Raw genomic sequence first — 14817 nt, forward strand, 5'->3', positions numbered from 1 at the left:
AATTAATACATTTATTTACACTTCAAAACACTCCGTACAATAATTAACACAGCTACTAAAAAAACACTACTACAATTCCACAATTACTTCGCTATTTAAACTTTACCGCGTTCCCAAATACACTACTATACTACTTCCTAACTAACTACGCCGTCGTCAACGCCGCTTCTTTTATATTCGCAAACCACGTTCTAGAATGACCGCGAAACGCTTCGCGGGTTGCCTTGACCATTCAAGAATATTCCAGGTAGCGCTTCCTAACTGTGGCCTACTTTAATACGCGCCCGGCCAGATATTGCGGCGCATCGGTTTCATCCCGAAGCGAGCGCCCGTTAAGAAGTATCGAGCATAGTAGGCCCAGACCGTAACACTGCCCCCCTCTTAAAGCTGATCGTCCCGATCCGCTTCATCTAGTCCCTGGTATTTCTTGAGTCTGTCCAGATGGACAATTTTCATCTTGCCTTTGGGGCTGCGTTGGACTCTGTATGCGACGTCGTTTAACCTTTTTACCACATTGTAAGGTCCCTCCCAGTGTCGTTGCCATCTTTGACTTAATCCTTTGCTCCTCCTGGGTTGAAACATCCACACAGCATCACCTTCCTTATAATTGCCACCAGTTGGTCTGTGGTCCAGCGTCATCTTCATACGGTCGTTGTTTGGTTTCATCTTCTCTCTCTCAGGTTCCCGAATTGTGATGGATTCCTTCTGTAACGAACACTGGTCACACCGTTTACACCATTCCTCAACGTCCTTTCTGAAGTTAATCCAGTAAAACCGATCTCTTATTCTAGCCAAAGTCTGGTTTACTCCAAAGTGTCCTCCTCCGCGACTGTCATGTAGTTCTCGCAGCACATTCTCTTTGCAGGAATTGGGCACTATTGTCTGGTAAACAAAGCGTTTTCCGTCTGGACTTTCCCATTTGCGAGTAATTAAGTCATCTCGCAGTCGAAGCGAATTCCACTGCAACCAGTAACCTCTTACTGTTGGTCCATATCTGGAAATCTGTTGCCAATCCGGTTTCAAATCCTTCTCCAACCATCTTCTGATTACTTTCAAATCAGAGTCTGAGCGCTGTCCTTTTATTATGTCTTCCTTAGAAACGCTGCTCTTCATTCTTCTTGTAGCCTCTTTATCCGTCACCTTCGCGATTTGACCAATCCTCCAACCATTATGAATTTGTCCTTTCCGGTACCTTAAGTCACTATCCAAAGCTTGACGATCCTCTACATATCGCGGTAAATGTCTTTCCGGATTCTTCATTTCCTGCTCCTGGTTACGCCAGTTCTGCGGGGTCGGTAAACGAGACTGCTGTCTGCAATTCCATTGGTAATGTCCTTTACGTCCACAAATATAACATGTAATATTTCTTTTAACAGAGGAGTTCCGGTGATTTGTTCTGATGTCCTGATTTCGTCGACACTGTGGGTTTGGAGAACAAGACCGCTGTCTGCAATTCCTTCTAATGTGTCCCGTACGTCCGCATCGATAACACTCCACTCTCGTGATCGGACGTGACCGTTCTAACTGTCTGGACTGACCATTTCCTAATGCTGCCATTTGTTGCACTAATTGGCCGAACATTGATTCAATTTTATTTATTGATGTAGCAACATGATCGGCTGGCGGTACTCCTTCCTCTTGAATAGGCTCTGGCTTTAAATCATTGCACGCAGCTTCAATTTCCAGCGCTCGAATCAGTAATTCGCTGTTGTTGCTCCCTTTGAACATCTTCAGCCATTTCTTTACCTCCAGATCTCGAATCCCATCTACAAAATACTGTGCCACAAGTTCTTCTTGGATTTCATCCGGGACGGCTGGGTAAGCCAGATGCACAAGGCGACGAATTTCGGCCTCAAACTCTTGTAAATTTTCACCAGTTTTCTGCAGTCTTGCCTTTAATTGTGTTTGGTACACTCCTTTCCTATGCTGATCCCCATAACGTCGTTCTAATGCAGCTACTAATGCGTCATAGTTGCTTTGTTGGGCGATAGGCAGAGTCTGTAACAGCTCCAATGCAGGTCCTCGTAATGCCACCACCAGTGCTACAGCCTTTTCCTCGTTACTCCATCTATTTGCATTTGCAGCGGCCTCAAATTGGAGTTGGTACGTTGCCCATGAAGTTTGACCATCGTATGTGGGAGGCTTGATCTTGTTTCCGGTGATCACTGTAGAGCTGGCTCCTCTGCTGTCAATTTTCCGCTCTAAGTCGCGTAGCTTTATCTCGACATCATTCTGAATTTTATTCATGTCCTCCCGAACATCATTAATGTCCTCCCGAACACCGTTCTGAATTTTATTAATGTCCTCCCGAACATCGTTCTGAATTTTATTAATGTCCTCCCGAACATCATTGAGACTATGGGTTACATACTCTTGGATTTCTGTCTTGTTCCGTGCTAGAACGTTCAATATTTCTACGTTACGTTTTTCTTGCCGCTCTCTATCTTCTTGACGCATTTCTATATCTTGTTGTAGCATTCTTTCTTGTTGTTGTCGAATCCTTTCTTGTTCTTCCTTCTCTTGTTGTCGAATCCTTTCTTGTTCTTCCTTCTCTTGTTGTCGAATCCTTTCTTGTTCTTGTCGAATCCTTTCTTGTTCTTCCTTGTCTTGTTGTCGAATCCTTTCTTGTTCTTCCTTCTCTTGTTGTCGAATCCTTTCTTGTTCTTCCTTCTCTTGTTGTCGAATCCTTTCTTGTTCTTCCTTGTCTTGTTGTCGAATTCTTTCTTGTTCTTCCTTGTCTTGTTGTCGATTTTGTTTAAGCATTTCCATCATAGCTGCAAGTTGGGCCTCCATGTTTGCACTTTGACGTCTTGTTATTGGCATAAAATAAATTTAACACACCACTGTTTCGAAAATCTCTAGTCCGGTTCTGAACACTGTCTTTAACCCGAAGTTTAGTTCCAATTCACGTCGCACTAAAGTCTGATCGCACTTCTGACACCAATTGTTACGATTTTCCCGTGGGTTCACACAAAGTCAATTTAACTCAACAATTAATAAATTTATTTACACTTCAAAACACTCCGTACAATAATTAACACAGCTACTAAAAAAACACTACTACAATTCCACAATTACTTCGCTATTTAAACTTTACCGCGTTCCCAAATACACTACTATACTACTTCCTAACTAACTACGCCGTCGTCAACGCCGCTTCTTTTATATTCGCAAACCACGTTCTAGAATGACCGCGAAACGCTTCGCGGGTTGCCTTGACCATTCAAGAATATTCCAGGTAGCGCTTCCTAACTGTGGCCTACTTTAATACGCGCCCGGCCAGATATTGCGGCGCATCGGTTTCATCCCGAAGCGAGCGCCCGTTAAGAAGTATCGAGCATAGTAGGCCCAGACCGTAACAATATTTTCTTCGAACATATCAAGACGCAAATTCACAGGAAAAACTACAAGAGGACATCAATTGGTATTAGATTATATTATCAGAAAGAAGGAGGTCGTACCTTAAACAATATTGGACGTAATGAACTTTCAATGGCGCCAACTCAGGAAGCGATCATAAGATGGTACTTTGCAAAATGAGACTAGAACATACCCAAATCCACAAAACCTAAACGGCAAATATGCAGCAAATGCAATGTCGAGTTATTAGAAGATGACAGCACAATCTGTGTGAAGACCAGAAAATACCACCAATGAAAAACAATAAACAAATAACATACTAGATGGAAGCAATAGGAAAGCGAAAGAAGTAGTTAAACGGAGAACTATAGCTATAAACACCAGAAAACTGGAACAACTATCAAAGAGAACGAAACCAGGATAATTTCTTTATTCTCGTTTCTTCTCTTTCTCGATTAAATGAAAAAATAAGGGAACTAAAAGAAAACTATTGGGAAAAGTTCACAAAAGGAATGGAAAGAGCCAGACCTATACGCAATATAAGCCAGAGGATATGGGGAATACTGAAACGAAAATCACGACAAAACAGGGGCAAACGCACTTTCGGAATTCATACAAGGAAGAGGAAGATAAGGAAGAAATTAAGAAATGACACGATCAAAGATACCTCAAATTTCCTTAAAAATATTAAAAGTGTCATACCAGACGAGATCGCTATAATGTCATAAACAACTGACCCCATTTAAAAACATCATAGAAAAACAAGAAAATACCAAACTAATGGGATAGCAGTATAATAAAACCCGTTTTAAAAATGGGCAGAAAACTATGGTGGAATAACCCTACTTTGAAAAGATTCGCAAAGACTATTCTGGGGGAAATCACCAGAACTATAAGGAGAAGAGAAGAACAACCAGGCTTCCAAAGAAACAGATCCACAATTAATACAATATTGAAGCTTTGACAGAGTGCGTTTAAAAGATGCCCTGGAAATAATGAGAACAAAAGGCCTAAACCATAGACTACTTAATGTAATAGAAGACATACATATCCAATACAGAACAAAAATCAGAGTAGAACCCATTAGAACGGAAGATATACAACACGGGAGTTAGACAGGGAGACTCACTCAGCCCCTTCATATTTAATGTGATAATAGATGAGAAAATCTTTCTTGAACGGCTGGATACGAAATGGAAAATACTTTCTTCCATGTCGTATTCTACGCTGACGACGCGGTTCTTATTGCAGATTCCGAAGATAATTTCCAAAGGCTACTCCATTCTTTCAACACCAAAGCAAAAGAACTAAATATGCTGATCAACATCGAGAAGACTAAATGTTTAGTAGTATCAAAGAAACCGGTAAGGAGCAAACTGGATATCGACAAAATCGTCGAATAAGTAAACCATTTCAAATATTTGTGAGCAGATAGAAATTGTTTAGAAAATCAAATACGGAAAGCAAAGGTAAGATATACCTACTATACAGGGTGTCCCGCGAGGTAAGGGACAAAACTTCACTACGTGTTTTTTAGGTGAATTCGAGTCAAAAATGTTCTATGAACATGGGTCCGCAAATGCTTCCTTACCGAGATATGATTTTTTAAATTTAATAGTGATTTTGTACCGAAAACTACAATGGCTCTCATCCACATCATTAAAAGGGCTAGACTATGCTTACAATGGGAAAATGGACACTTTGAACAATTATTATAAACAGTTATTTTCCAAGAGGTATTAATTTTTTTTGTAAAAAAATATTTTTGTGAGGTTATTGTACTTTCCAACACAATAAAACTATTAAACTTAAAAAAATCATATCTTGGTAAGGAAGCATTTGCGGACCCATGTTCATAGAACATTTTCGACTCGAATTTACCTAAAGAACACGTAGTTAAATTTTGTCCCTTACCTCGCGGGACACCCTGTATAAAAAGGCACTAAGACCTTTAATAACATACGCAGCAGAAACAAGACCAGATAGAAATAGAACTCTACAAATAATGAAAACAGTTGAAATAAATAAAGACCTTAAGAAGCGTATAACGCAGAATACAATGCGAGATACAGTACATAGGAAGATGGGTGAAAAATGAATAATCCACATAAAGACCACCAAAGCGCTGGGGAGAATGCTGGGCCTCATCTTCCGGGGAAGGTGTGTTGGCAACTTGTATCCCATATTAGAAAGAAGAAGAAGAGTTATTGAACATTTCTTATTTTAGTGGTAGCAATAAAGCATCTCCTAGCGCCCTATGGTGGCCACAATATTAGAAGAAATGTTCTCCTCGTACCCAGCTGATTTGGATGGACTCCCTGTATATGGGTAACATTATTTGTTATCTACTTGATTTATTTATTGGTATGAAAGCGTAAATTGGATTGGACTACGGGAGGCCTATGGTCAACAGTGGACGCAGCTAGGCTGAATGATGATGAAAACGTTTCACGCTTGTAATTTCTTTAATATCATAACCAAAACTTATACTTTAAGATTCCTCAAAATCCTCTATCAGTTGTCCTCAATTTGTTCTAGCTACCTAGTTTGAATTCGTTTTTATGTCGAATTTTAGTACAAATTTCCTTAGGACAAACGACAATATGCACATAATTGATCTCCTATTTAACGTATTTGTTAAATAGGTGAACATGTGGTCACAGATCGACATCACCACACATGTTTACCTGCAAAACACCTTGAATGTTGTAAGAAATACATAAATGGTGTAGGTGAGTCACGAACGACTGCACTGACATGTCTTTTTAAGGTAAGACGAGCTTTGCGCTTACTAAATAAGGTCACGTTCACTTTCACCCATCATTTGGAGATTGTTTTCGATTTTAAGTTTTGCATTTAGATGCGTAAAGCAATCTGGTCCAAAAAATGCTCGTTAGGAAGATTTGCAACCTTGTTAGACGTTTAAATTTACTAAAAGTTTTAGGAAATTGATGGAAAACGCAGTGTAGTAATTTCAATATGCAATTTTTTTTTTTTTATAAAGTTTAGTGCATTCAAACCGTCAAGCGTGTGCAAAAAGGGTTCTTCATAAAGTAATTTAATATTAAAGTTGCAATTTTTATCAGGATTATACTGATAGTGATTTATTTTCCTAAACTGCTGTAAATTTGAAGCTACTAACTTTCTATTACATGTCCTCACACCTAAAAATTTCCAAAATAAAATAAATAACAATTTTCCTATCATGCAATATGAAAATAACAAAATTATGATCTTCTATGTCTATAATGTCTTTGTTTTGTAGGTCAAGTTCATTCTAGTAAAAAGAAATAAATATGTGTTAGAACACATTTCTGATCAAACTGCTTAGTTGAGAACATGTAATAGAAAAGCAAGCGGGATTCCGTAAGTCCGCAGACGCTTCGAACTCTTATTGAAAAAGCCACAGAATATAACACTCCATTTGGCCTTCGTCGACTACTAAAAGGCTTTTGACTCTGTCGAAACCTGGGCAATTCTAGAATCCCTAGACAATGCAAGGATCGACTCTAGATACTGAAACCTCATCAAACAAATCTATAATAACGCTTCTATTCATGTAAAAATAGATGATGAGTTAAAAACCGACCATATTCCAATCAAAAGAGGAGTAAGGCAAGGAGACATCATCTCACCAAAAATTTTTACCCTTGCCCTGGAGGATGTCTTCAAAAAACTTGACTGGCAAGAGAACGGGATTAATATCGATGGAGTGCGTCTAAACCATTTACGATTTGCCGACGATATTGTGGTCGTTGCCAGCACAGGTGAAGAGCTTAAAAACATGCATCGGGAGCTTCATCGAGCATCGCTGCAAATTGGACTTGAACAAAACAAAGATCATGAGTACAGAAGACATCCAGGTGACCGTTAACGACCAACCCCTGGAGGTTGACTCGGAATATGTTTACTTAGGCCACAAAATTCAAGTTGGCAAAGAAAATCATCATCTTCTGAAATCACAAGAAGAATAGGCCTCTCCTGGGCAGCCTTTGGCAGACTAGGATTTATCCTTAAATCTAGTGCGTTTCCTATAAATTTGAAAAGGAGAGTGTTGGAAGCCTGCGTGATGCCGATTCTCACATATGGACTAGAGACAATGGCAATTACCCGCAAATTTGCCAATAAACTGCAAACCACCCAGCGAGCAATGGAGAGGGCTATGATAGGAATCACTCTAAGGGATATAATCCGCAAAGAGGAAATTCTTAGAAGAACTAAAGTGACAGATGTTCTAAGGCTTGTGGCACAACTGAAATGGTGATGGGATGGTCATGTGGCAAGGCAGAACGACCACCGGTGGGCACATAGGACACTAGTTTGACGCCCAAGAGAGACCAAACGGAGCATTGGTAAACCCCAGAGACGATACCCAGAATGTTGCAGGAAGGAATTGGACCCGGACTGCTAGAAATAGAAAGGCGTGGAGGGATTTGGAAGAGGCCTACATCCAAGAGTGGATAAATACGGGTTGAGAGGAAGAATAGAAAAGTGGTGTCAAACTTACAGCAGTTTAAGAAAATAAATAAAAACCCATACATTCTCATTTAAAAAAATGCAACGTTGATATGTATTTAATTTATAGAGCTCTCTGTATTATTCCAAGGTATTTTGAGATATAGAGATTTGATTTATTTTTGAGATTTGTCAGAAATTAACACTGCTCGATCAAAACCAGCGATAATCTCTCGGACTAGAGCAAAAAATTGAAACTTTCTACTGTAACATATGCGCGAAAAAGTGAACTTTCAAGCACTTTTCAAGCAAAGTAGAAAAGTTTCCTGAAAAAAAAAAGTTCAAATTTTAACTAAAAAACTATCAATAACGGAATGAGTGTTCGTATTGCTCAACTTCCCCTATTTTTAGGGCTTCAAAGATAACGTTTCCCCAATAACTTGCCCATATGTGAAATGTTTGGTGTCAGATGTCTTATATTGTATAAACGTACACAGCTTTTAAGTATTCTTTTACAGGGTTTACCACGATAAAAGGAACTACCGATATACAAAAAAATAATAATAATAGCATAGGAAAGGTGTTTTACTCAAAATGTTTGTTTACGTCTAGGTTTCAAACATTTTCACATTTCAACATCAACTGTTGAATGCTACAGTTTTCCAAATATTGAAAATTCCAATGGTAAATATTTCGGAAACGACAAAATTTAGAGAGAAACTTTTGAAAACAAAAATAGATGTGTTTTACTTGGGCTTTTAGTTACCATTTTTTTCCGCAATATAGCTTTCCCAAATACCTACTATAGTAAATAAGCAACCTTGTATATTATATAGGGTGTCTTTTTTTGAGCCCATATAGAGACTATTTGAAGAGACGGAAGGAAGATTAAAAATTGAAGTTATGTAATTCGGAATTCAATAAAATGTCGCTTTGAAATTTAAAAACCCTCAAGTACTTTCGAAGATATCCGAAAATAACCAATTATCATATTATCAAGTTATTTCAAAAAATAAATGACATATTGTCAATGCCACTTTCTCCTCTATAACGCATGGCAGCATCGTAACTTTCACACCATCAACAATTTTATTTCCGATGATCATGTAACCTACTGCCACTGTGACATACGTTTCGGTTTTTTTCTTGTAAACGCCATATTAGATGTGTACCTCTTTAACCGCCATACTTCAAGTTTCAAGTTGAGTTTAAGTGTAGTTCAGACTATGTAGTAATTTTTTTCATTCCTGTGGACACAGTCTGAACTACCCTTAAACTTAATTTAAAGTATAACCGTGCAATACCCCCTAAAATGTATTTTTCCTTAGTATATGTGTCAAATGTTATACCATGACTTCGATCTAGAATGTTGTGCTGTATAGGTATAGATTAGTCGACCCTCATCCCCCACTTTAAATAAAACAAGTAAATCAGGTGAAAAAATCAGGACATTTATTTAAATCTTGCAAAAAATGTAAAAAAAATATTTCGGTAAAATGCAGTGAGAGGAGACTTAATACTCTTCAGCGCCTTCACCTTCACCTTCTCCGGAGTCCATGCCGACTTCTTCGTAGTCTTTTTCGAGGGCAGCCAAGTCCTCACGAGCCTCAGAGAACTCGCCTTCTTCCATACCTTCTCCCACGTACCAGTGCACAAAAGCCCTCTTGGCGTACATCAAGTCGAACTTGTGGTCCAACCTCGCCCAAGCCTCAGCAATAGCGGTGGTGTTAGACAACATGCATACAGCCCTCTGCACTTTAGCCAAGTCGCCTCCGGGCACTACAGTAGGAGGCTGGTAGTTGATACCCACTTTGAATCCAGTGGGACACCAGTCCACGAATTGAATGGTACGTTTGGTTTTGATGGTGGCGATGGCAGCGTTTACATCTTTAGGTACGACGTCACCACGGTACAACATGCAACAGGCCATGTATTTGCCATGACGAGGATCGCATTTGACCATCTGGTTGGCGGGCTCGAAGCAAGCGTTGGTAATTTCAGCGACGGACAGTTGTTCATGGTAGGCTTTTTCGGCGGAGATGACTGGGGCGTAAGTGACCAAGGGGAAGTGAATTCTGGGGTAGGGTACCAAGTTGGTTTGGAATTCAGTTAAATCGACGTTTAAGGCACCATCGAATCTCAGAGAAGCTGTGATGGAGGAAACAATTTGGCCAATCAGTCTGTTAAGGTTGGTGTAGGTAGGGCGCTCGATGTCCAAGTTACGTCTGCAGATGTCATAGATGGCTTCGTTGTCGACCATGAAAGCGCAGTCAGAGTGTTCCAAAGTAGTGTGGGTGGTCAGAATGGAGTTGTAGGGTTCGACAACGGCGGTAGATACTTGTGGGGCTGGGTAGATGGCAAATTCCAATTTAGATTTTTTGCCGTAGTCCACAGAGAGACGTTCCATCAACAAAGAAGTGAAACCGGATCCGGTACCACCACCGAAGGAGTGGAAAATGAGGAAACCTTGCAGTCCAGTACATTGGTCGGCCAATTTCCTGATGCGGTCCAACACCAAGTCGACGATTTCTTTGCCGATGGTGTAATGACCTCGGGCGTAGTTGTTGGCGGCATCCTCTTTACCAGTAATGAGTTGCTCTGGATGGAACAACTGTCTGTAGGTGCCGGTTCTCACTTCATCAACGACGGTAGGTTCCAGATCAACAAATACAGCTCTGGGTACGTGTTTGCCAGCGCCGGTCTCGCTGAAGAAGGTGTTGAAACTGTCATCTCCACCTCCTACGGTTTTGTCAGAGGGCATTTGACCGTCAGGTTGGATGCCATGCTCCAGGCAGTAGAGCTCCCAGCACGCATTACCGATTTGGACTCCGGCTTGGCCGACATGAACTGAGATACATTCACGCTGCAATTAAAAGAATTGTGTTAATTGACAAAAGTAAAAACTTTAAACATTTTAAGAGCTTTCTTTAAGACAGCAAATTTAAAAAAAAACATCAACTTAGAAGCATTTTTTATAAACTTTAATATTCAAAGAAAAAAATATGAATTTTTCAGTTGATTTGTGTAGTCTAAGTCTATATGCAGTGTACAGGGTGCTGCATTTTCGATGGTTTTACGGGGTACAGAGAAAACGGTAATAGATAGAAAAAAAGTAGCATATGTGTTCTGATCTCTTTTTCTGAGCTGAGATGACTGGCGAAAAGTGGGCGGCGCAAACTTCTTTTGTTTCAAAGATACGGGGGGTTTTTGAAAATTGGTCATTTTGGAACCTCCTCTGTATTTCATTTGCTATTAAAGTTATCAAAAAAAGGAAAAACGGTTTCCGGTAGAAGTTTTGACGTAGAATCCAATGGCGTAGTCAGTTTTTTTCTATTACGTTTAGTTTCTGACATATGACAGTAAGTTATATTTTTTTAAATGGAACACCCTATATATTTTTAGTTCATTTAATTCTGTTGATTTTTACTTTTTCAACGGTGTATTAAAACATATAAGTTTGTAAACGTTAATCTTGGTAATTAGAAAAAAAGCGTTTCCTTAACAAAAAAGCGCTAAATAATATGTATACAAATACTCACAGTCGAAACAAAATTTGACTATGTTCATATTAATTAACATGTTACATGTCGTTTATAAACAGTTTTTTCAACTTCTACCTTAAAAATAGTAGAAAATAGAAATGGCCACTTTTCTTATTAAAGTGACGGTAGAACTGTTTGTAACAGATTTTTAATAAGATTTATTAAAAATATTTAATTTTTAGATGTGTTAGTTGATATGATTTCCGATTTTGTTTCGTATTTTAGATATTGGCCTTTTTTTAGCTTAGCAAAGGTCTTTTTTTAAAATAACAGGATTAACCTCTACAAACTTATATGTTGTAATATACCGTTGAAAAGGTAAAAATCAATAGAACTAAATGAACTAAAAATATATAGGGTGTTCCATTTAAAAAAATATAACTTACTGTCATATGTCAGAAACTAAACGTAATAGAAAAAAACTGACTACGCCATTGGATTCTACGTCAAAACTTCTACCGGAAACCGTTTTTCCTTTTTTGATAACTTTAATAGCAAATGAAATACAGAGGAGGTTCCAAAATGACCAATTTTCAAAAACCCCCCGTATCTTTGAAACAAAAAAAGTTTGCGCCGCCCACTTTTCGCCAGTCATCTCAGCTCAGAAAAAGAGATCAGAACAAGTATGCTACTTTTTTTCTATCTATTACTGTTTTCTCTGTATCCCGTAAAACCATCGAAAATGCAGCACCCTGTACAAGGACTGATCAGTAATACATTATTGCTCCTAAATAATCCCTAAATAATCGTCAAAAAAAAATCTTTGCAATATATAACTAGGGTTTAACAGAAGAGGACAATTACAATCGACCATTCGGTCAAACAATTTCGTGACATTATTTGGCTGGGTTTTGGACAAGGTTATACAGGGTGGTCCAGTTTCAATGGTGGAAACTTCAGAGAACGATAGAGAATCGAAAAATAATAGGAGTTTGCATTATAAACTATATTCGAGAAAAGCTTCGTTAAAGAAATACGGGGGATTAAAGTTTTATATATTTTTAAGTTTTTGCTTTATAGTTCTTACAGTTTTAGAGATATTTAGCTCAAATTTGGATTAGATGTATCTTGTCATACCCTACATCACTGGATATAAAAAATTAAAATTTAGAGTTTGTCGAGTGGTTCTCGGAGTGTTTAGCCAGACTTGTTGTAACCTGGCAGAAAAAAAAACACTTAAAATGTTATGAAATACGTGATTTTATGTTAATTTACGCAATGCAGGCAATTCAACGTGTTGACTGTTGTAACTGAATTTAAGTAATTTAATGAGAATGTAATGTAATTAAGTTTAGAAAACAAAATGCGGCAATGGATTAAAGTAAAACAAACATTCCTGATTATCAACAAAACATTTTTATCCTTTTTAAAACTTTGTAGTTTGAATTATGGATTTTTTCTCCTTGATAAGATTTTGAATGTAAAATGTAACAAAATAGCGTAATTTTCTGACAACCATAATTGAAAACACTACAGACTTTCTTTGAGCAAAGGATAAAACCAAACTTTTGAATCCACATGTTTGTACTGTTGGGAATAATGCCATAAATAGAAGAAAAAATAAGAAAACTATATCTGAAACGTCCTAAAAACGTCGAAATATGGCGTTGGAGGAAGTTTCTTGTTAACAAGGAGATTTATCAATTTATTATCAAGTTTTACAAAAAATACTGTCCAAAAAATACGGTCCATCGATTTGCACATAGAGGTGTGGAGGGTGGATTTGGTTTTGAGTGAGTGTGATTATTAAATTTATAAAAATGACATTTTGGAAAAAGAGTTTAGTAACAAAGATTTCAATGTGCAGTGTCACAAAATAATTTTCAACATTTATGACCAAGAGTGTAATACACTCCTGTATTATCAAAGAAGGAAATGTGGTAGACCACATGACTCTCGAGGACACTTAGAATGGTTCACATTTACAACAATAGGTTTTAACCAAAAATGAACCACTTTACCAACACTTATTGTTATTATTATAGTTTAGTACCATAAATCTCATAATAAATGTCAGGCTTCCATTAGAACACACCATAAAAATAAGCATGACTCATTTCAGAGGAAATGAGTGTCAACAAATACTTAAGTAAATTGGATTTAAGCAGAATTCAAGTTGTTTCTCATTAGGTACACTTTTACACATTTAATGAGTAGATTAGCTGTGAATTGGACACGTTTCTGGTAAATGACCTTTAAGCTGGGAGTAGGTAATTCATTATTGATTTTAAAGGAAAAAAGTTAATACGATTTTGTAGGACACTGAATTCAGTGGTAAAAGCTGTAATATGCTATAATCTTAAGCCTGGTTTATACAAGAAAATTTAAATTTAGCTTGCAAACTTAAAAATAAAAATTAAAGTTTAATTGTCAGAAATATAAATAAACATTCTTCTTAATGTTGATACTAAATTAATTGTTAAAGCTAATGTTAAAATTTCTTTTATAAACCAGGCTTTAATTGAAGTGAACTTTAAGGCCCAGTTGTACAACATTGGTTCAAGTCAGAAACGTCACTTTGACAGCAATGCAATTCATATGGAAAAGTTTAAGTACCAGTTGCAGTTCAACTGAACTAGCCTTTGAACTGCGATTGTACAACCGGACCTAAATAGTATTGATCCTTCTAGAATGATACAGAAAGGGACCCACCCAAACTAACCCCACCCAGAAAATTGATTGCTTAAAATTTGCCATTTTCGTTAATATTACACTAAAATTTCCATTAAATTTGCTACGAAAAGCAAGAAAGTGAACTGGAAACCGCAAGAATTCCTGTCAAAATGCCGGTCGGCATCCAAAATGGCCGCCGCCCTGCCACGAAAACTGATGGCATTTTAAACCAGAATTTTACAGTTTCCAGTCACTTTCCCTCAAAAAAAATACAGTCCAGTACAACCGCAACGTTTACTTACCATTTTGATTTAGTTTTCTTGTAGTCACTAGTAAAAAATGGACACGAAAAAACTTGTAGAATGTAGGTTTCAGAGACTGTGCTATGCGACCCCAAAACTCCAAATTCTAAATACAAGCGGAAAACCGGCTCGGCGGATATTTATACGATCGGTGACGTCAGAGGAACGACGCCTTGATGGCGCCCGCTGATTGGCCGCGGCCCCCTCACGTGACTAACGGTTGTAACGGATTCGTTTATCGCGGTTCACAAACTTTAATCACGGTCTCCATGGATGTCGCTTAATGTACTGTTACTGTACAATTGATATTATTAATTCTGCCTTAAGGTGTAGTAGTGTACTGAGTGTGATAATTAGGTATTTTGTTGTTAAGGATTGATTTGGTGTGATAATAATCTTTAATTTTTTTCTGAAGTGCGAAAGTAATTTTAAAATGTCGAAAGTACAATAAACCAGTACAATTGGGCTATTAGATTTATGCGGGTTTGCGACAACCGTTCTGCCTACTGTGTGGTGTCTTGCAGACTGAAAACTTGATGATCTCA

General features: G+C 37.9%; 1 protein-coding gene across 1 annotated transcript; it reads right to left on the reverse strand.

Annotated features, from left to right (window-relative positions):
• Nucleotides 1–9245: 9245 nt before the first annotated feature.
• On the reverse strand, nucleotides 9246–14434 carry LOC145732570 (tubulin alpha-1 chain). Its single transcript, XM_081984922.1, has 2 exons — nucleotides 14273–14434; nucleotides 9246–10678 (listed from the first exon to the last, which is right to left on the reverse strand). The coding sequence occupies exons 1-2, from the start codon at nucleotides 14273–14275 to the stop codon at nucleotides 9329–9331; spliced, it is 1353 nt and encodes a 450-aa protein (XP_081841048.1). The 5' UTR covers nucleotides 14276–14434; the 3' UTR covers nucleotides 9246–9328.
• Between the last annotated feature and the right edge of the window lie 383 nt (nucleotides 14435–14817).

Source organism: Ips typographus, linkage group LG1 (genome assembly GCF_016097725.1).
Source record: "Ips typographus isolate SLU linkage group LG1, UJ_Ityp_2.0, whole genome shotgun sequence".
NCBI lineage: Eukaryota > Metazoa > Arthropoda > Insecta > Coleoptera > Curculionidae > Ips > Ips typographus.